Source organism: Clarias gariepinus, chromosome 23 (genome assembly GCF_024256425.1).
Source record: "Clarias gariepinus isolate MV-2021 ecotype Netherlands chromosome 23, CGAR_prim_01v2, whole genome shotgun sequence".
Classification (NCBI taxonomy): Eukaryota; Metazoa; Chordata; class Actinopteri; order Siluriformes; family Clariidae; genus Clarias; species Clarias gariepinus.
This window is the reverse complement of record NC_071122.1, coordinates 24,015,669-24,039,068: the sequence shown is the minus strand read 5'-3', so window position 1 is coordinate 24,039,068 and position 23,400 is coordinate 24,015,669. Positions and strand designations below refer to the sequence as shown.

The 23,400-nt window shown below is 41.3% G+C and overlaps 1 protein-coding gene across 3 annotated transcripts in view; it reads left to right on the top strand.

The window, feature by feature from the left end:
• The window catches only part of slc38a3a (solute carrier family 38 member 3a), a 50,890-nt gene that overhangs the window by 11,656 nt on the left and 15,834 nt on the right, over window positions 1-23,400 (top strand). For 2 of the 3 annotated variants that reach the window (XM_053483976.1, XM_053483975.1), the window contains 5 exons: window positions 8,394-8,589; window positions 9,498-9,530; window positions 10,757-10,853; window positions 13,058-13,173; window positions 23,202-23,275. In XM_053483976.1, the coding sequence (XP_053339951.1) occupies window positions 8,474-8,589; window positions 9,498-9,530; window positions 10,757-10,853; window positions 13,058-13,173; window positions 23,202-23,275 (436 nt within the window). In that variant the 5' untranslated portion in view covers window positions 8,394-8,473. The remainder of the gene's footprint in view (window positions 1-8,393; window positions 8,590-9,497; window positions 9,531-10,756; window positions 10,854-13,057; window positions 13,174-23,201; window positions 23,276-23,400) is intronic. The other variant, XM_053483977.1, reaches the window with a different exon arrangement.

The window sequence follows — 23,400 nt, the reverse complement described above, 5'->3', positions numbered from 1 at the left end:
TGTTTCATTACATTTGTACATTTAGGCATTTGGCAGACGCTCTTATCCAGAGCGACTTACATTTTTATCTCATTACACATCTGAGCAGTTGAGGGTTAAGGGCCTTGCTCAAGGGCCCAACAGTGGCAACTTGGTGGTTGTGGGATTTGAACCTGGGATCTTCCGAACCATGGTCCAATGCCTTAACCACTAAGCTACCCCTCGCCGCACTGACTCCAACTTAAATTCATTCAATGGTAATTTTTTTTAATGTTTTAAATAAATCAGCCTCAGATATAAACGATTCTGTATCGAGCGCAGAAACTTTAAAAGTGGTAGAAACAGAAACAAAAACACATTGCTTTACTTTATCAAAGATTACGCGAGGTAAAAGCCTCAGATCTGTTAAACTCCGCACGCTGCACACACTTCCAAGTCCAAGTCCTGTTACGCCGGTCTCACAACACTGCGAGCGCTAATAAATAGACAATCGTGTGCATTCAAAGCTCCGTGAGCCAGCACTCACTGTCTATTTAGGTTTTAAGACTTTGGAGGTGTTTGAGGCGGTAAAACTGTTGTTTATTTATAATCCTCCAGGTGGCACACTCTGAACTATTTGGACATTTTTATCCCGTGCGGTAGGAGTGAATTATTAGCTAAAGTTGTTTGGAAATAATAATTATGGCAGAGGACAGAGATTCGCGCAGCTCAGTAACAATGTAGCTTTGTGTTTAATTTTGTTTGAAGTTGAAAGGTAAACTCTTGTATTTGAAGTTTGTAGTGTTTAAATGCTGCACTTGGCTTTTAAGTGAGAAAATTATTGTTATAAGGAAAAGGCTACATGTAATTACTTAATTTTATTTAAATTTTTAAATGTTTAAAATTGTAATAAAATCGGGGGTATCAAAAATCTTATAAAATCGTGATATTTATAGAATCGCATTGATTTGAATTCCCAGCCCTAGGTCTACACTTAATGAATAAGTAATGATTGTAGCGTTGAGAGGAACTGGCTCGTGCAGTCGATGTTTAATGCTGTAGACGTGCTCCAGTTGTTTCGTTGTGCCGCCTGAGTTTCATGAGGGACGAAAGTGCACCGGTGTCCAGTGAACGAACATCACTGTGAAAAAGCAGTGTGGCACAATCTTACTTGCGTAATCGTCTAACGCCAAACTTGTAATCGGATGATTAATCACACGGCCGTATCCAGCATCATTGTAGTCCATCGTCTGTCGGTGTCCCACTTCAACTCCTCCTAAGCCGTTTATGGGGATTTGACCAAACCTGAGCAATAGTTATTTCATTTTTAACAGTAACACATTCACTGTGCAGGCGACACATGACGTCCCTGGAAGACGTATACCATAGATCTTTCTTTTTTAATCATATTGCACACAGTTGCAAACCAATCGATACAGTCAGTGGCAGGGATAAAAATTCCCAGGGTGAGACGTGGTGCAGTGAATAGGAAGGAGTACAGGACGTCCTGCGTCTCACTGTAGCAAACTGCAGGACTGATAGTGTACAAGTGTAACAGCGGGACACTGAAGTCTCAGTTAGATTCCATTCTACCACCGTGACCTCCTTCTCCATCTGAAGGAAAACAAACCTCAGCTGATCGGACACTTATAAAAAAACTGAACTGAAATCTCTGGCGTGTGACCGTGGCTTATACATTCCATTCTTACACATAAAGACCTCAAGCTCCTAAAAGATTGGCACAAAGCAAGAACTATGATCACACACACACACACACACACACACACACTCATGCATACAAAAACAATACACTGCTTATTACACACCAGCTTCGAAATAAGTTTAATGAGCTGTACGGTTTAAATAGTCCAGGTTATTCCGGATTATTATAAATCATTATGAATATCATATATTCTCTCTTCTTAGGCAAAATATTGAATATGTTTATCTAGTTGTTGTTTTTCCTCCTCGAGCAGTAATTACTAAGACGTACTGCTTCTATAAAGTGACCTTGAAGTGACCTAACCCTGCCTGCTGTACAGAAATCTAGTTTAGTTTTTGTCTATTTAGTGTTGCTCTGCTCTTCATCCATCAGATCCGCGTCTGGTGTGTTAAAGGATAAATGAGACCGAATCAGAGCTTCAGCTTCAATACATCTGAATGAAGGTCGAATTCAATTTATTAACAAATGCTCTCAGATTTGGAGGAAATGTTGTTGTATTTTGTTATTATGTTTTCATTCTTTTGTTATTATTCATTTTTTTCTGCACTGAACAGTAATATACTGTATAATATTCAATGATTCGTTTGGAAATGTTAAATCCAATGGCTAAAACATGTGAAGAGGACAAAAGTACATTAAGGATGGGAAAAAGATGGAAATGTAATATACTGAGAAACAAAAACATCACAATAGGTGTAGTTTTGTCACTTATTATTTTATTTTTGCAGTAAAGATAACAGGACATGAGTCTTATAAATTCATAATAATAATTATATATAAATTCATTAAATTCATGTTGTTGGTTTTTCCTTAAAGTCTCTCTCTCCCTCTCTCTCAGGCTTATAACACCGTGTGACACACAAACAGCCAATCAGAGACTGCATGTTAATTCCAATTGGCAAATTGAGATGGCATCTGTGCACTGACACACACACACACACACACACACACACACATACACGAGCCTGAAGATATTCAGCCACAAATTCAGCCCAGGATAACGATATCACTACAGGATTGTGAAGTAAAGGATATTTGGTAAAAGAATGCAGGCTTCAAAAACACATCTACAGCTACAGAAAGATCCACCGTAACATGTAAACCATAAAACATAAATAATAAATGTGGTTTTAATGTTACGGTGTAGCTCTCTGTAGCTTTAGATGTGTTTTGACTAGTGAGTATAGACTTTTCACTTGGTATCTGATGTACTGTCCCAGGCTCTGAGTTACTGATCGGAAGGTCGGTGGTTCGATCCCCAGCTCCACCAGGTTGCCACTGTCGGGCCCTTGAGCGAGGCCCCTAACCCTGTCTGCTCCAGGGGCGCTGTATCATGGCTGACCCTGCGCTCTCTCAGACTCTCAGGTCATCTGTGGAAGGACTTTAATACTCAGTGTTCACACAGAGAGATTTACTGTACGTCTTCTTCCAGACACCCTGATGAGTTTGATCACTCATCTTCTAGACCGCTTTATCCTGTCTTCAGGGTCGTGGGGACCTGGAGCCTATCCCAGGAGGCTTAGGGCACTCAATCACACACTATGGGCAATTTGGGAACACCAGTTAGCCTAACCTGCATGTCTTTGGACTGTGGGAGGAAACCGGAGTACCAGGAGGAAACCCACCAAGCACGGGGAGAACATGCAAACTCCATGCACACAGAGACGGGAATCGAGCCTGGCCGGGAATCGAACCCAGGACAACAGTGCCAACCACTACACCACCATGCCGCCCCTCGATGAGTTTGATGACTTTTGAAATTCATGTAAATTCATTACAGTTCTAAACAAGTTTCAAATAGGATGCTGTGCTGCCTGGTAATGTGTGAATGGTTTAAAGTGCCCCACCTGTAGGATTTTAGAGGAACTGCAACATTTCACTAACTCAAATGCAAACATGTATACAATATAAATTAAAAAAAAAAATTTGTCCCCATCCCCACCTGGCACTTAATGCCTAATGCTTCTTACTGATGTTTTAGAGAAAATGTCAAGCGCGCCCCTTTCACCTGCCGTCCAGTGAATTGGACTGGACTATTGGACTGGACTATTGGACTGGACTATTCACGCTACACAAATGTACTGTACTGGATTTTGGTATCAAACTTCGCCTTGCGCCTCCAGCAAGATCGGTGGTTTGAATCTCGCTTCGGGTCTACTGTATGTGTGTGGAGTTTGTATGTTCTTCCTAAACGTGATGAGATTTTTTGGGGTATTCCGGTTTCCTCCAGCAGTCCAGAGACATAAGGTGAAGTCAGATTGGTTATTTCCCAATGGCATGTTGTGTGTGTTTATATATTGTGCATGCAACATCCATCTATCCATGTGGGAAGCTCTGTAGTCCAACCAGGGAGTGTGGAGGCCAGTGGTGACCAGCATATTTATTTCCCTTTTATGACTGTGGTAGGACCTCCAATCAACATTTACAAACATTGACACACTACGGGCAATTTTTACGGGCAAAAACTGTTTAGATAAGATTTTAAAAAGTTTGATGTCTGGATTGTGAAGAATCAGGAACCCACGACTCGTGGCTGAAATGTTATCTGGAGAAAGGGTGTGAAGAGCTTAAGCATGTGATGTGCCTCAGTCATGGTATCAGGACAGGCTGCACAGAGTCGTCCTCTTTTCAGGATGTGAAGACGGCCGGCTCGGGTTACATCCCCGTGAACATCCGTCCTCTTTTATAATGTCAGATGAACGGCGTCAGTCACACACACTTTAGTCTCTTTAGTTAATTACGGTTACGTGTGGCAGCGCAGGGTTGAAGAAGAGAAGAGCTTCTGAATATATGAGTGTGTCTGTGTGTGTGTGTGTGTGTGTGTGTGTGTGTGTGTGTGTGATACTAACAGCAAGGACGAAGACGAGGAACGGAAAGGGATGAGAGAGGAAAGGACACACAGCACAGTAGGAGAGACGGGAAAGAGAGGATGGATGTCTAATTAGTGCTGTGAGGACGATTTGTATGTGATTCCACCACACACACACACACACACACACACACACACACACACACACACACACACACACATAAGCATACACACAGCTGGCCTGGCTTTATCACAGCCAGAAGATAGGTTGTTGTCAAAAAAGAGCGCGCGCACACACACACACACACACACACACACACACACACACACACACACACACACACACACACATCTGCGTGATAAAAGGGCAGCGCTGTGTCTCAGTGACCTCCAGCTGCAGCTCGTTTCACGTCACTGCTATTTCTGCCTCACACACTTTCTCTTCCTCTGTGTGTGTGTGTGTGTGTGTGTGTGTGTGTGTGTGTGTGTGTGTGATACAGAGGAGTGATACACTGTATAAGAAACCATTTACTGGCCTGACGTTGATTACTTTCCTATAACCACAACATTTGTTGTCTCTTTTGTTTTAAGACGACGCCTCACTCGTTTTTCCTCCTCCTGTCCTGAAGTTATGAGGAAATATAAAGTAACAGTTTAATCTCTGACACTGGAGACTCCTTACAGAAATGTTACTGTACATACTATAAACGTCTCCTTGTTCAGTTTTGCAGTTCTGGTAAAAAACTAATCTGGATGTTTCATATCCGTGTTCATGCTCTCACCTACGCAGTAATAATCCCCGCTGTTGATTTAACACTTTCAGAGTTTATATATTCAGACGCCAACAGGACACATTTAAACACGTCTGGGTGATAATACATCGCTCTGAAATAAGTCGGGGTGGGACGACAATGTATAGCTTTGTTAATAAAAATATCAATAATGATGCGTTTAAGCCATAAACAGTACAGTGGTACTTCTGCGTATAGATCTTGGTCTTTGGTGACAAAAATTTTGCAAAAAAAATTAATCTCGGCATACGAAGCATTTTCGGCTTACGAGTATATGAGCCGAACCGAATGCTAAGTCGCGCTAACGCCCGGGAGCCGCTTCAAATCTGTTTGCGTCATTGGAAAGCCAAGCGAAGCGAGTTTACATATTTTTGTTTTTGAGTTTTTTTTGCATTTTGTGTAAGATTTAGTGAAGACAAACCACCTTGGGGTGTAGTGGTTAGCACTTTCGCCTTGCACCTCCAGGGTCCGGGTTTGATTCCCGGCCAGGTTCGAATTGTGTGCCCTGTGATGGATTGGCACCCTGTCCAGGGTGTACCCCGCCTCGTGCCCTAAGCCTCCTGGGATAGGCTCCAGGTCCCCGTGACCCTGAATACAGGATGACCACCAGGGGTCCCAAGAATGTTATCAAGGATGGTAGCAAGAAGAAAAGGGAGCCTCTGGGACGGATTACATTCGCATGCCGAGGAACCGCTGTATGTAAATCCTTAAATCTTTAAAAGTTCACCAAACTACATCCTTTTATTTCTTAAAGAATATCCAAGGCTGTAATACAAAAAAAAAAAAAACTAAGGTCACTAGACTATATTTATTGTTTTCTGGTGCGATCTAATTGATCCTCCTGCACAGTGTTAATAACTCAATATGAAGTGTTGTCATTACCCAGAATTCCCTGCCTGAGTGTATGTGTTTATAGTTCCAACGTGCCCATTTCACACCAAATCAAAAAAGCTTCCATGAAGAACGTTTCTGACGGACATCACGTGTCGAGGCCCGACGCGTCTCGTTATTACAGCCGCCGTCTCGGTGCTCCAGCCGTGACCTCATTGACTGTCTGCATCCGTTCTCGCTGCACCATGACTGAGAAACTCGTCCAGTGGGACAAGCATGAGAGTGCACGGCTGATTGATCTCTGGCACGGCGTCCGTCTCACCCCGGCGCCGTCCAAAAACGTGAAAGTGACTGCCTGATTTTTATGGCTTTAGCTGCCTTTACAATTAGGTCTGTGATGAATTACCTTTTCAGCTCTTGAAGTGCTGTATAGCTGGGGAGGCCTCGGAGCTGTAGCGATGCCTGGCACAATCAGCCCACTGTTCGGCCGGGCTGTTCCCAGGAAACCGCACAACATGCGGCATTGTGTGCATCTCGCTTTGCTGGCTGACCACGTTGCCTGGATTTAGCCGCAGCAGCACGGCGCCTAATGAGAGCCGGATCGCCCCGAGTGACCGGAGCGCTGTGTGGACCTCCTGCACGCTCACCTAGGACGGACAGGGCAAAGCTAGTGGTGGATAAATAAAGTCAGATAGTGATGAGAGAAAACAGGAAGCATAAGAGAGGGGGGGGGGTTGCTTGGAGAGGGGCACTTGTCGATGCCAGTTAATGACCCCGAGCATGGAGAGAGCACGCCTGTTATGTTAAGCTTCTTCCCAATTAAAGAAAAGAGGAAGAAAAAAAACAAACGGGTTAGAACTGGATCCGAGCTGGTCCTAGCTGGTTCTCCACAGCACGCCTCCTCTGTTTGCCCTGGTGGGAAGACGGAGCTCGGGCACTTTAGACGGGAGGTCAAGAGCAACCGGGGCTTTAGAAGAGGTTGGGGGGGGGTTATGGGGGGACAGCGGACGATGGATGAAGTTTAACGGGAAACACACGTCTCTCTCACACACGGCGGCTTTCACGGCTGCTCGGACCTCCGGAAGGTTCTTCCTTACACATCAGCAGGGGTCCGAGACTCAAAGACCAGCCTGAGAGACAAGAGGAAGAAAAACAAGCCGTCAGCCAGGCTTTCACATCCATGCCGTAGAGATTTGAGCTCCATCTCAAGGCTGATAGAGACGCTTCTTACTGTATAGATTTACTTCTCTTCAATTGTTTTTACAACAAAATGCATTTCTAAAGATTTAAATTCCTCTCTCGTCTCTGCTGAACCTTGGGAACGAAAAAAAAAAAAAAAAAAAAGAAAAATATAGATAACAGTTCAGTCCCTGACCTCGGGAAAAAATAAAATAGCTGTCCTTGTATCACTTTGCTAGACTTTATGATTAAAACCCTTAAAACCCAGGAGGCGCAGGTCCGTGCCAGCGACACAGCATCGGGCAATGACGATTAAAAACAAATATGTGCTAATATGGAGGCCTTGTTGGTGTGTGTTAACGGGGAGGTTTCAGACACCAAACTGGGTATTTGTGTGTTTGAATACGTCAGGTAGAACAAAAGTAATTATTATTTTAAATAAGGTGTAAATTTCACCACTACTGGAATATGGGAATGACGTCGCAAAAATGTAAAACTCTCACAATGAGCATATTATTATTATTATTATTATTATTATTATTATTATTACAGTATCACAGAAGCTCCTGGATGGATGGATGGATGGATGGATGGATGGATGTTGCACTAAAGAGTGTCACTATTTGTGTAAAAAAAAAAAAAGAAAACAGCAAAACAAATAAAGGCTAAAATGCTCTAAGCTTTATGGGCTACACTAAACCACTTAATGAACTAAAACAGAGACGGTTATGACATCAAGGAAGCTGTTAATGTCTGTATTTTTGTCTGGATCTCTAGTTACTGAGGCTCTGAGGGTCTAATACCACTTTGTGTGTGATTATTTCCATTCCTAATTAGGGCTTTTTCGTTTTATAAGAGCCACTTGTACAACTGTATCTTCACAGATTGTTTCTTGTGCTGCGTCACATGTTGGTGTAACACACACACTGCGCAGAAACGGCGTCTTTATGATGTCTCGATGATGATAACAATAACATCATTATACAAACGTTTTCCTTTCTTATAACGTTTCTAATCTAATAAAGTTATTTCCGAACTTCCACTCGAGCGTTGTCCTCGAGTTCCTCGGTGACGTGTGTTCCCTTTTCTCTCTTCCCTGCAGAGATCTGTGAGGAGCGGGGAATCCTCTGGGAGATCTCTGCTGAAGGCCATTTGCAGCTTCTGGAATAACTCACCATCATCATGGAGCCAGGGTCGACCGAGATGAACACGCTTCCCAACGGCAAAGGGCACGAAGGCGGATCCGAGACAACGGCCACGCCCACCTCGACCAAAACCCAATCGGACGACACGGCTCAGTGAGTGAACCCCACCGACACCGTGTTTCTATTCGCGTGCGCATGCGTGCGTGTGTGTTTGAAAGTTTTTTACTTTTTCTATGATTTTTCAAACCAATTTCTCTTTGTGTGTAAGAGATATTTAAGGAGTACAAATTATTAATTAGCCTTAACCTGCATGACTTTCTGACATCTCGCCGTCTTAATGCATAGGATTGAATGACAAAAGCCATTTCTTTAGACACAACTCGGCAAAGTGAAGACATTTTAGCATCTAAATGGACAAAGCAGGAAGTAGGAGAGTTAGCATCTGAGTTGACGTTAACGTTTTCCGTGATGACGTGTCGTTTTTCTAGAAGCGTGTGAACCGAGGCTGTGTGTTTGTGGTGTCTTACAGCCGGCCGGCAGCCGCGGCGTCTGAACGAGGTGAAACCCAACGTGCATCTTGCCGATAGTCATCAACGTCATATCGCACGTCACGGATCGCAGAAAAGCGCTCGCTTAGCACAAGTGTCATGCCTTTTGTTGATGTGTCAAAACTAGTGCATGTGACAGTTTGTGAATGTATTTGTGTGTGTGTGTGTGTGTGTGTGTGTGTGTGTGGGAAAGAGAGAGAGATGGAGAGCAAGAGCAAGTGTGTATGTATGATTGCTTCACATGTTCAAAGCAGCCGTGAGGCCTTTGTCCAAACACTGCTCCTAACCCTTGACCCCGTCCCAGCATGCACAGGTTTACACAGACTCAAGACGACCACGCACACACGCGCGCACACACACGCTGGTTTTCACGTGCTAGGAAAAAAAAGTGTTGTTTTCTTTGCTAAGGGTCTCTCTGCATGTGTGTGTGTGTGTGTGTGTGTGTGTGTGTTCTTTCCTCTCTGTGCTATCAATGGATGCCGAATCTTCCTCGCTCAATGCTCTGCCTTGTAGGGAACTCGTACCCAATAGTACAGAGACTTCCAGGTAAGGAGATTAGCTATGTTTTTATGTTCTTTTCTAGTGTAGTATTAATGAGTGACGTGTAGTGACGGGGGTCTGCAGTCTCCTCCCGATACCATATCATCACCACACCATTACAACTGCGATTCTACTGTATAAGTATCACCATTTTTTTAGTGATTAGTTAAATGTAGCGCGTTCCTTCTAACATTCATTTTCTCACTTAAAACCCAGGCGCAGCATTTAAACACTACAAACTAACCTAAAATACAAGAGTTTAACTTTTAACTTAGAATAAAATTAAAGATAATGCTACGTTATCACTGAGCAGCGCATCGTATCTCTGTAATAAATTTAGGCAATAATTGACTTCATTTAAATGTGTAAGTAGTTTAGAGTGTGCCACCTGTAGGATTATAAAGAAATGGCGACATTTTACCCCTCTAACGCCTACAAAGTTTCAAAAAACAACTCAACAGTGAGCGTGCGGATGAGCAGGACGCGAGACTTCTAACGCACATGATCTTCAACTAATCAGCCCGTGGTGTTGTGTGACTGGAGTAAGTGTGTGTAATGAGTGGGTTCAATCAAACTGAAACCCGGTCGATCGATCGGTTCATCTCTAATGTAGTTGTTAATCAATTGGTTTTGGAGCATACAAAAGAATCGCGACGCTGAATCGATCCCCCCAACTCTACTAACTTGTCTAACCGGAGGAAGTGAAAATAGCAGTAAATTTTATTGCCGCCACTGATATCAAATTTAGACTTGAGAATTGCAATAACCTGTAAGATCAATATCTGTTAGAACGCCAGTTAAACACAGCTTCTGCAATACGACCTTTAACTTGCCGTAAACGTTTCTGTACTTTAGGGTTGTGCAGAGATGTGTGCTGTACAAACAACTAGGATTTTGACACCGAGAGCCACCGTGTCTGTAATTAGAGGAGGTTTTTGGAAGATTAAACGTTTTTTACTCCAAAGTCTGCGATCAGAAATAAAGCTTGTGAAAGAAAATGCATCAGGCAGATGAAAAACATGACGTCACATGAAAAGTTTAACTGCAGTGGAACAATGAGACTCCGATCACTTTGATCTCATTCAAGAACCTTTATGTTTAGATACAATGTTTGTGAATGTAGCAATCTGTAAACCTTGTGTCGTGACGTAGCTACAGTAATTCATACACACCCACACATCACACGGGTCTCACACAGAGTGAATGTGATTAACTGTGGTGTGTGATTTCAGTCCCAGCAGAGCTACAAGAGACACCGAAGCCACCCTGGCCGAGAGCTCAGAGTTCCTCTCCAATGGCGACGAAAAGAAACCGCCGCGCTTCACAGACGCAAGTTACTTCACTCACTTTCACACTGATTAGCTCGATTGCAGTGTTCTTATTCATCTACACATCTTACTAACACCACAGTACTGCTGGACTCTGGATTCTGGACAGAAGGTGTTTAACGTCCTACAACATTAGCTGCGAAATGCTTTCTATTAAAGGTCCTGTATTTGACTATTTATTTAGCAGGTTAGCACAGGTCTCAGAGCTCCACTAAAGTGTGTGTGTTACTTCACTCCTCCCATAAATACACTATCTCAGTGTTTATGTAAATGAGCTACTTCTAAGCCACGCCCCTCCAGAGAACAGCAGAGCTGAGTAGCAGACGATGGGCGGAGCTCTTCTCATCTTTTGAGGTTATATTATGAGAAAAAGCTCCTAAAATAAATAAACAAAACAGCTCAAACACATCTAAAAAGTGAATTTTGTATAATAGGTGCACTCATACTAATGTTTTTTTTTTTAAGTCTCAGAAACTTATACAGGGGAGACTTTACACATGATGACAGTTTATTTAAATAATATTTTTACTATAGAAATCATACATTATGTACAGTGCTGTGCAAAAGTATTTTATTTATTTGTTTGGTACAAAATTTATACAGTGGTACCTATATCCGTTCCAGAGGTTATAGGAGTTTTTAAGGTAAATTTTGTATTGTGAAACACATGTTTCCATAGGAAATAATGTAAATGCAGATAATCCGTTCCAGCCACCCAAAAGTATTACCAATTTTCAACACTATAATCATTCTTTTAACATATAAAAATAATCAAAACATTTAAAAAAGACGGGAGCAAGTTCTTTCTCCTCCAAACACGACAAGTTGTGTTTTTACCCAAAAGTTTCATTTTGGTTTCACCTTCATATAACATTCTCCCAATCCTCGTCTGGATCATCCAAATGCTCTCTAGCAAACTTCAGAAGGGCCTCGACATGAACTGGCTTAAGCAGGGGGACACGTCTGGCACTGCAGGATTTGAGTCCCTGGCGGCGCAGTGTGTTACTGATGGTAGCCTGTGTTACTTTGGTCCCAGCACTCTGCAGGTCATTCACTACGTTCCCCCGTGTGGTTCTGGGATTTTTGATCACAGTTCTTGTGATCTTTTTGATCTTTTTGGTGACATCTTGCGTGGAGCTCCAGATCGAGGGAGATTATCAGTGGTCTTGTACGTCTTCCATTTTGTAATAATTGCTCCCACAGTTGATTTCTTCACGCCAAGCTGCTTACCTATTGCAGATTCAGTCTTCCCAGCCTGGTGCAGGTCTACAATTTAGTTTCTGGTGTCCTTTGACAACTCTTTGGTCTTGGCCATAGTGGAGTTTGGAGTGTGACTGTTTGAGGTTGTGGACAGGTGTCTTTTACACTGATAAGTTCAAACAGACGCCATTAATACAGGTACAGTGGAGGAGAGAGAAGCCTCTTAAAGAAGAAGTTACAGGTCTGTGAGAGCCAGAAATCTTACTTGTTTGTAGGTAACCAAATACTTATTTTGCCGAGGAATTTACCAATTAATTCATTAAAAATCCTACAATGTAATTTTCTGGATTTTTTTCTTATTTTGTCTCTCATAGTTGAGGTATACCCATGATGAAAATCACAGGCCTCTCTCATCTTTTTAAGTGGCATAACTTGCACAATTGGTGGCTGACTAAATACCTTTTTGCCCCACTGTATGTATTTATTTAAATATTTATATACTAATAAACTAAAAATATATTCCAGCAAAATTAAAATTACAGGAAAATACAGTATCCGTAGGTCAGAAAAGAAAGCAGCATATTACAGTATATAAAAGATTACGTTTCTGTCAATAAATGAAAAGTTTTGCTAGATGAAAAAGAAGCAGTTATTGTCTGCCTAAGACTTTTGCACAGTACTGTATCTTATTAACGTTAGGATATAAAAAAAAATAAAGCTGCTAAAACATAAGTGAAAAAAGGAACTCACTTGTCTTTCAGATTTTCCACAAACATGAAATGTAACTCTTATAAGAAGTATAAAAACTATGACATATTTTAATTATGACATGTTTTAATTCATACAACATTGTAATCGTTGGCAGATTTCTGTAGGATAAAAGAAATAAACTTCAAAAAAGCTTCATCTCATCACCCTATTGATGATTATTTCCTATAACTGCTTAACACACGGGGTGTGATTCCTAAATGCTCTATATTATATTTGTGTTTGTTTTTTTAACAGTTTGAAGGAAAGACTTCGTTTGGAATGTCGGTCTTCAACCTGGGAAACGCCATCATGGGGAGCGGAATCCTGGGCTTGGCGTACGCCATGGCGAACACTGGCATCGTCATGTTTCTGTGAGTCACTACTCAGTGTGTGTGTACGAACGTTTAGATGATGATGGAACAGAAACACACTTTCCACGATCTCACACGTCAGGTCTCAGTGATTTAGTGTGTGCTTCTGATGCGCTCTCGTGCACAGCTTTATTATCTTAAATCCTTCACACATGGCTTTAGACAACCATACACAGCGTTTATTATGACTGCAGAGCTTTTACACTGCACGCCTCATTGCTTTAGTTTTATACCGTATGAGACTGGATGACTGAGCGGATTGTTCAATATTAGTTCTAACAAGTGAACAGTGGAGGGCTGGTGTAAATCTTTTAATAATTCTGTCACCGTGTCGGTAAAAAACGAAGCAATTAAGTAGTGATGAAGCGGACTCGACGTCCTGCTGCAGGGCACGGAATAAAGGAGGGGGAGCGAAATAATCTGCTGTGTTATTTTAATGTCACGAGAAAATGCTTGATGCAGAGCAGAAGGATTATGATGTGGAGGTTATATAAATACACACACTCACACAGCTGGGCCTGAGACACATCGCTGCGCTACACACTTATTTAAGGGACTTAGTGACACTATCAGTGATTGTATTGGAATAGTGCATGTTTGAAAAGTGTTGTAATGTGAAATCGCTGAAGATCGAGGTGCAGGTGGCCTCATCAGGAACATTTAAACGTTAAAGCTTAACATGTAATGTGTAAACATACAGTGTGTATTAGGAGAGTCACTAATGATGTAAATCTATATAGATAAAAGAGAGGTTTAGTCTGTACATTGGGCCAGAACTTACTCACTGGAGGACCAGAAACCAGTCTCAGAAAAATATATGTCTGTCTGTCTGTCTGTATGTCTGTCCATCTAGATTTTGTCGCAGCATCACACAAATCTGTCTGTCTAAAATGTAATGAATCTCCTGCAGTCCTTAGATCTCTGCCTGAAGTTTAATCTGCACCATAAGAGAAATCTAAATGTGGAGTAAAAGTGATGTTATGAACAGTTATGTGTGGGATTTAATAATCTACTGTAAAATAATCTACTAATGCGCTACTGTCTCAATGTAAACAAACACCTGCACCAATAGATATTAATTAGAAAAGATATAGTGAATATTTTTACTGGGATTAGTTCATATTTTCACTTTGGCTGAAATAACAGCGCTGAAGTGGTATAAGTGAATTTTAACACGCTGGAGTGGTTTTAAGACAAAACTTCATCTTTATCCTTTTATCTACTTTTTCCTAACCCTTTAACCATCAACGACGTGTACTAGCACTAGTAATATATAATGATTCATGGGTTATTGAATGGATCTGTTATCTATAAAAGATTAGTCCAACCAGTTTCAAGTTAATCCTAAACAAACTTCTTCAGTTGCTTGACTTTGTCGTTGTGTAGCTCTCAGCTGTAATGCAGTAGAAATCGTTCTACAACTGGAAGGCGTAAAATGTTTACAGGTTTCAGGAGAAAATCGACTGCAGCTATCAGTTTTCAGAATAAATAATTTACCTTTAGGGTTGTCCCGACACAACCTGCTGGATCTTCTATTATCTTCACAGTTATTGGTCTTCATTGAAGTTAACAGTTTTTACAACTGAAAACTAAACAAGGTATATTTACCTTTTTGCCCGAAGGTAAATTTGAGGTTTACGTTTGTTCTGGAACTTGGTCAAGGTAGCGGCTCAAAGTTGCATGAGAATTTGACCTTGCAAAAATCCCTTCCTTTTTTTTTTTTTAGCCCCACTGTTTGTTTGCCGTGGAGGTAGCGTAGCCGCCGGGTCGGGTTCAGTTCTCCTGCCAGCGAGCAGGCCATAAGTCCCTGCTAATGCCGTTTTTATGAGGAAATTCACATGGATTGTGGGATTTGTTTTTCCAAATGACCTTCGGCTTCTACCAGACGCCATTGTCAAGCTGGGTGTCTGGGAGACTTGCATCCCTGCCAGCTCACGTATCCTAAAATCTATGGGATATACTGCCATGCTGACACTTTGGTTTGATTGTGACAGATGGCATGTTTGCATCCCTGAAAGTCATGAAAAGGCCAAGTTGCATCTACAGCATTGTTTTTTATAAAGGGTAGAAGTTTCTGTAAATGCTTCTGTAAAAGTCACAGCATGACTGTTAACAATATAATAACTTAACACATCTCACAACCGAGTGATAAAACCTCCCACCTAACAGTGAACTAAAAGAAAAGACCATGGTGATGTAGAAACATGTTCGAGGTGAGACGAAGCCAAGTAAGAGACCTTTCTGGAAATTAGGGAGAAAAAAAACAATGTACAATAAAACAAGAACCTGTATAATGAGATGAACCCTGATTGGACGATTGATCAGTCTATCTGTCTGTCTGTCTGTCTGTCTGTGTAATTGTCAGACAGCAGCTTTAGTGTGAACTGTAGATGAAGCAGGCGTTTAATTTCGTGAGCTTCATGCAGGAACACCGATTGGGTGATGACACTCACACAGATGGAAGCTTCACGCTGGGTCTCTAAGCAGTAAAAGCCAGCAGATCTTCCTTGGCATTTAAGAGTGTTGAATTATGCAGAACCAGGCTGGGGACGGTCGCGCAGACAAGACGTGAAACCACATGAACAAATCTGCTGGTATTTTAGAGTTTTAATAAGCGACCTGTGAGAGTTATTAGCGGCGTTAGTGTCGTTACAGAGAATGAGGAAGCGAGGTCGAGGTGGTGCTGTTGCTTGCCTCGTTGAGATTCTCCGCCACTCGGTCTCAGTCTGAATCACAGCAGTGCGTCCCCTAAGGGCCTGGTTATTACACAACACGACTCCTGATCCTGACGTGCAGCACTACGCAATGAAGAGAAAGAATGCTCTGATCCAGAGGCCGAGCTTTTACTTCAGCCGAGATTTAATTTACTGCTGATATCACCTAATGTTTTATCACTGTTTATTAGATGACCATGATATTGCAGGTATAAATATTCCGTGGATAGCTGAAAATGCATCTGTTTATCGTTGAGCATATTGAGAGAAAATGACTGACGGCGGAGCACCATGACATGATACACCCACGTGAGATGATGCTTCAAGTAAAATCTACAGCATCTTCCAGTCGGATTTAAGATCAAAATATAACGTCTGTTCCATCCATTAATTCATTATCTATACCGCGTATCCTGGGCCTGGAGCCCATCCTGTAGAACTTAGGGCACGAGGGCATGAGGGCACGAGCTTAGTACACCCTGGATAAGGTGCCAAAACTTTGCAAAGCACACACACACATCCAGTCAGTCTACAAACCCAAGAGGAAACTCTCCAAGCGCAGGGAGGACATGCAATCTCCATGTACAAAATGAGCTCATTTCAAATTTGATGTCTGCTACAGGTCTCAAAAAAGTTGTGACAGAGGTGTGTTAACCGTGGTTTACCATCTCCTCCTCTTTTCGAAGTTTAAAGACTTCTGGACATTGAGGTTATGAGTTTCTGGAGTTTTGTAATTTGGTCGCATTCTTGCTTGATATAGGTTTCCAGCTGCTGAAGGGTTTATGGTCATCTTTGACGTTTTTTTTGCTTAATGATGCGCCAAATGTTCTTCATATTTAAAAGATCTGAACTTCAGACGGGCCAATTTACACTGGACTCTTCTACTACGAAGCTATGCTGTTGTAATAGCTGCAGTATGTGGTTTTGCATTGTCCTGCTGAAATACACAAGGCCTTCCCTTAAATACACGTCGTCTGGAACCTTTATATACCTTTCAGAATTCATAGTGCCTTCCGAAGCATGCTAGTTGCCCATACCATATGCCCCCCATACCATCAGAGATGCCGGTTTATGAACTGAACACTGATAACACACTGGAAGGTCTCACTCCTCTTTAGCCCGGAGGACACGGCAGATGTGATTTCCAAGAAAAATATTAAATTTGGACTTAGTCTGACCATAGAACACTTTTCCACTTTGAAACATTTCATTTTATATGAGCCTCTGCACACAGGTAATGATGGCGCTTATGGTCCATGTTCACATATGGCTTTCTGCGTGATAGAGCTTTAGTTCTGCGGATTGTGTTTATCAGAAGTGGTTTCTGGAAGTATTCCTGGGCCCATTTAGTAAGGTCAATGATGAGTGACGCGGTGTCGTCTAAAGGCCCAATGACCACAGAGATTTCTCCAACGAAAGTCTTCGGCCTTGTCCCTTACGCACAGAGATTTCTCCAGTTTATCTGAATCTTTTGATGTTATGCACTGTACATGATGATGATGAGCCTTTGCAACTTAAAGTTAAGGAACGATGTTTTTGAAGTATTCACCCACTCTTTTACAGATTGGAGAGGCTCTGCCCATCTTTACTTCTGAGAGACTCCACCTCTTTAAGATGTCCTTTTTATAGCTATTATCAATTAACTTGGATGAATCTTTTTAAAATGTCTTGCTTTTTCAGCCCTTTGTTGCCCCTTCCCAACTTTTTTGACATCTGTAGCAGGCATTCAATTTGAAATGAGCACAATTTAGTGGCTAAAAGTAATTTCCCCACTTTAGTCATGTTCTCTATCTTCCACTGTGAATAAAATATGGGCTCAAGTGATTCAAAGGTCTTTCAGGTTTCATTTTATTAAAATAAAAAAAACTGTCCCAACTTTTCCAGACTTCAGCTTGTAGATCACAGACGGCTGTGATATTCAAACTGTTTTCACTGATGTATGTGTTACTACTTTTATAGTCATTGTCAAGCATCTTTAAGTTATTAAACTGTTACATGCATATAGTACAATATATTTCTCTTAATAACACTGAACAGCACAAATAATACAATTAAAATTTTGCCATTATTAAGTCTTTCCCAGAAAGCTGAGAAAGACTCGCAGGGACATACTGTAAGGTTTTTGAGATGTTGTGGCAGTTCAGACCCAATTATCTAGTGCTGGAGTTTATGTTCAGGATTTAGACTAATTGTTATAGTAGTGGCTATTAAGGAATAAAGTGACAACTCGCCTCCAGTAGCTTTTATTCCTGATTGGCCAGGCAAGAAACAGAACAGAACTGTCCCCAGAAAGCGTTCACTTGGACAGGGCCGTCCCTCCTGACTCATGCACTCTCAGACTGACAATCTAATTCGTAAAAAAGAAGAAGAAGAAAAACAGAGCAGAGTTGAAGTGGGGGTGAAGGATGTGCTTAGCAGAATGTTTGTCAACCGCGACTCCTGCCAAAGTCATCAAAGCTTTCTATAACTGTACAGTACATAAAGACCAAGAGAATAAAAGAGTGAGACAAAGAAAAAGAGATAAAGATTAAAAGAGAGAGAGAGTGTGTGTCTTGTTTGTAAGCAGGAAAAAAAGGAAGCTGTGCTTTAGCCCTCCGGCTAGAGTATCTTGTCCAGATGTGGACAGCTGGAGTCTGGAGAATGGTGTGATATTTTTAGTATACACGCTTGTCATCCTATAAACACTTTCGCTCCGTCTGGTTTTCTTTTATGGAAGCTTATTAAGCCGGGGAAAAGGCTTCCAGTTATTTTTATGTCATTAACAACCAAACATCAGTCAGATATAAGACATCTATATATATATATAAAGCAGCTAGTCTCGTGTCTTGTGGTTATATTTTTTTATGTTTTTATGACGGGTGTTCAAGTGAAAGCAGGACTTTTGACTGTACAGAATAACAGAACATGGATATGAGATATGAGATCTCCTCATACACTAACGCACCTATCCCAGTGTTTCACTAGTGCAACTTAGGCAGAAAGTTTTCTCAGTACACCAGAGCCACGATCGGACTGCCTATGTGATTCACGTCTGAAAAGCCGGCCTGCCAATAAGTGGAAATATTAGGTCAGGACTGTACGGGGGATTTGGTAATAACTTCCAGCTGAGGTTCTGTAACATCCAAGTGGTGTTGGTGAATAAGTGTGTGTACAGTTCACACAGACAGATGCGTCTCTTCGTCAAGTTTGGGATGGCAATTTTCAAGGATCAGACGTTCCACTTGCCGGATTTTTCCCGGAAATGCCTGCAGTGTGCTCTGAGCCTCCTCGATTGGGATTGTCATTAAAAACTTCTTTAAACTGATTGCACCGTTTAAATGTTTTAATGCGACTAAGAGTCTCAGTATCACCGACTACTGTGCTTGAAGTCTTCTCTAAATGTCAATCGCTTTTACGCCTTTATTCGGCTTCACAAGTCCCGGTTTGACTTGTATAATTGTATATCCAAGCCCTAATGTACAACTGATGTAGGTTTATTAATAAAGTAGTGCAGGCCGGTCCACTTAATCAGGGTTCTGTATCTTATACATGACTAAATTAACACACGTCAGCCAATTCTGCATGCAATTAATATGTAGTTCAGGATTTTTCTACTCAAAAGTGTCAAATAAAGATTAGAGTTGATGCAAATGCTTTGATTTAATGGAATTCACTTTAGGAACTATGATTGTGGGTAAATAACGCAAATACCACATAATTCAGTCTAATAACAGCTTCAAGTAGACAAAGTTTTATTAAGATTTGTCTTGTTTTGTGTCGGGAGTAACCAGGCAGCGGTCAGGATAAAGGTAGACGAGAACAAAAGGGAGCAGGAACAAAGACAAGATTAGGAAATGCGCAGCTTGGTAATGCATACAAACATGTAATACTGTGTGTGAAAACACGTGAAGCATAAATACACACACACACACACACACACACACACACACACACACATACTTTAAGCCCCTGCTTGTTGTGGGCCAACAAACAGACGATCCTCATTAAACTACCACAGCAACAGGGCGACGAGGACGCAAAACACTCAGCACCCTTTTCCCTCTGCACAGAGTGTTTAATGTTTTATATAAGGTTTAGAGAAGCCGTAACCACGCCTTGTTAGATTTGTTAGGGGAAAAACCCAGTTTGTACATGTACAGTACAAAATAATGCTGTGTCATGAATAGTAGGCCTACTTCATGATGCACAATTATTTAATTACAATACAAATTTCTTATAATGGCATGATCACAGAAGTTTTACCATATATGATATGAAAATCATTTATATAAAAAAAATATCTTTTAATCTGTTTTAAGATTTAAGATTCAGGTATAAAATGATTCATGCCACTGTGCTGCCATGATGACCAAAATTATTTAAGAAAAACCCACAAACAAGCTTTTTTTGTCTGAGAAAGCTTGGTTAGGGACGCCATGCATGTCCTCCAGAGCAGTTTGTCACCTACTGTAGATCCGTAGGATGTGACCGACAAACTCCTACACTCCTACATAACTCCGCAAAGAAGGGTTTTTACAGTATCTGTGCCTCCCTGGTGGCCATGTGAAGTGTTGGCCATGTTAATCTGCTTTGGGGATGGATGGTGGCTTCCTGTTGAAAGAAGGGGTTTACACTCAAACCATCTATTTGCAAAATTTGTAAATTGTTATCCTCAAATGTGCTCTGAACACTCTTCATTGCATTGTCCTGTATTCACTATACTGTATTACTGCTTTTCCATTTCCAGTCTTTCATTAAAGTGTTTTTTTTATTCTGGAATCGATCATCCTGTGCTGGAGACGAGCGAAACGGCCCGAGCTGTGTACTGTAGCTATTATCAGTGTGGATAATGAGATAACAACCTTTTACTATATTACTGCTCTCCATTGGGATTCTCTCTAGTTATAAGTGAGCTGTAAGTAATTAAACACAAGGTAAACTCTTATTACAATCCTCCAGATGTTAAAGTAGTGAAACGATGCCGCGATGATGCTGTGAGCTCCAGTGAGATTAAATCACTTCACTAGGAAACAAAAGCGTTCTAGCTTGTGGTCCTATGACTAGGACTTCTGTCTTATCAGGAGTTGAGCAGAAGGAAGTTGATTTACATCCAATCTTTTATGTCCTGCACACATTGCTCAACTTTAGCAGGCTGGTTTTTCTCATCTGGTTTTGCTGAAACGTATTACTACGTGTCATCAGCATAACAATGAAAACTAATAACATGCTTATAAATTATATTGTAAAAAGATAAAAGCAGTGGGCCTAAAACTGAACCTTGTGGAGCACCAAACTCCACTAAAACATGCAGAATAGTCACCATTTAGATCTATGAACTGATGACGATCAGTCAAATAGGATCTGAGCCAGGAGAGGGCTGTTCCGTTAATTCCTACTACATTTTCTAATCTGTGAAGGGGAATACTATGATCAGTGGTGTCAAAAGCTGCACTGAGGTCCAGTAACACAAGTATAGTGAGGCAACCCTGATCAGAGGCCAAAAGGAGGTCATTTACTACTTTAACGAGTGCTGTCTCTATGCTGTGATGAGGCCTAAATCCCGACTGATACAGTTCATGTATGTAATCTTAGTGAACATAGCTGCTACGCTACTATCTTTTCCAGAATCTTAGAGATAAAGGGGAGGTTTGGACAGTTTCCAGACAGGAAGAGTAAAGGCTTTTATGCAAGCCAGCCAAAGGCATTTTTTTTCTTTCTTACTGCTATTGTATATCACAGATCAGTGTAACATACTCACGATCTGTCCTGTTTTGCATATACGAGCTCACAGACGCCCACGACTGGCTGGTGTCAGTGTCAGAGGGTATGACCCTCCTACACAGAGAATAGACTTAGTTTGTTCTGATAGACTTCTGCCATGGATGGCTGTTTAGACTTGAGATGTTAGTGATTAATCATTAATTAACTCATTTTAGTTAAAAATTATTAAAAAACTTGCAAAATGGTTTTGCATAATATTTCTCAGTAGATCATATACCTTTAAATTTGGACACCACAAGAGGGCACACTTGTAGCCTACAATTTTGGACATTGTATAAGGGCAGTACCGAAAGCAATACAGAAATGGGCGTAACTTTCAGACTGTTCTCGACTTGCACCTCCTCTTTCAATCCAATGGATAAATCAAGCGGGACGCTGCAAACTTTTTGAGCACCTGATCGCTTTGGTAATGCTTCAGGGGAGCTTGCTTGATCCTGTTTATTCATCTGTCCAGATGAGATGGAGTCTATGTCGAGTAGTGCACTTGAATAGAGGATGAGTTACTGTACCGACATGTGCACTTTGAACAATCCATGTTAGAAAATAAACAGGTTATGTCTACTTTTGCATTACTTTCAGTACAGCTCTCAGTTTTTTAGCAGCCTAAATTTAGAATTCGTTCCACAGCCCCAAAAAATAAATACATCAAAATGATTAACACAAAATATAAAGTAAAAATGAAACAAATTAACCCGCACTTTCCCGATAGATTAGTGTTTTGCAGGCGCTGTGTGTGTGTGTGAATCTAAAGTAAGCTCCCCTCTCCCCCTTCTCGTCTTACAGTTACCCTTCCTCCACTCTTTTCACACACGCGCACACACAACAGAAACAGTGTTTTATTAGGAAAAATAAACAAGAAATCTCTTTAATGACACTCGATTGAGCGACACACTAACGGAATCACTGCTGTAAAGTAAAAATGAAACAAATTAACCTGCACTTTACCTTTGGAAAGAATCGTGACAGAGCAGTGTTTCTGTGTAGAGCAGGGAGAGAGAGTGTGTGCAGGACACAAAAATCAGGCTGATACAGAGAGAGAAAATGGATCTTTAACCTCTTTAATGAGACTTGTTTTTGCTTTACACGCACGCTGTGCACACACGCATACAGCCACAAAAAAAAATATGTTTTACACACACACACGTGATCACAGTGTTACAGTAAACAGTACACATGTGCATGGTTGTTGATTATACCAGTAAGAGATGCGCACTAAGACCCAGCAGGGGAGACGATTACCCACAATTTCGCAGCGCAAGAGAGAGAAAAAACGTTGGCTCAGTTGTGATCACGTGACGCTCGGCGTTAAAACAAGAAGCGTATGCGTGATACATGATACTCGGTACTCGTAAACCAAGACTGGTTCGTTTTTTAAGTCAAAATTTATTAAAAATCTTTGCTCATTTTGCGGAACTCGCAAACCATGTTACTCGCAATCCGAGGTTTCACTGTATTTCATTTTAAAGGAAAGTTCACTTAGTTTAACACTCTAATTCATAACATTACCTACATTAACAAGGTTCTTTACTGTGTGTGTGTGTGTGTGTGTCTCAGGTTCCTCCTGACGGCCGTGGCGTGTCTCTCGGCCTACTCAATCCACCTGCTGCTCAAGGCCTCGGGTGTCGTTGGTGAGTCTCACGTCTGATCCCAGACCAGTTTGTGATGTGTTGTGATGTATACAGTACATCTAGAGTAAGCAGATTCCTTCAGTATAGTTTTAGACGGCATCACACGTTCATCATTATCATTATGA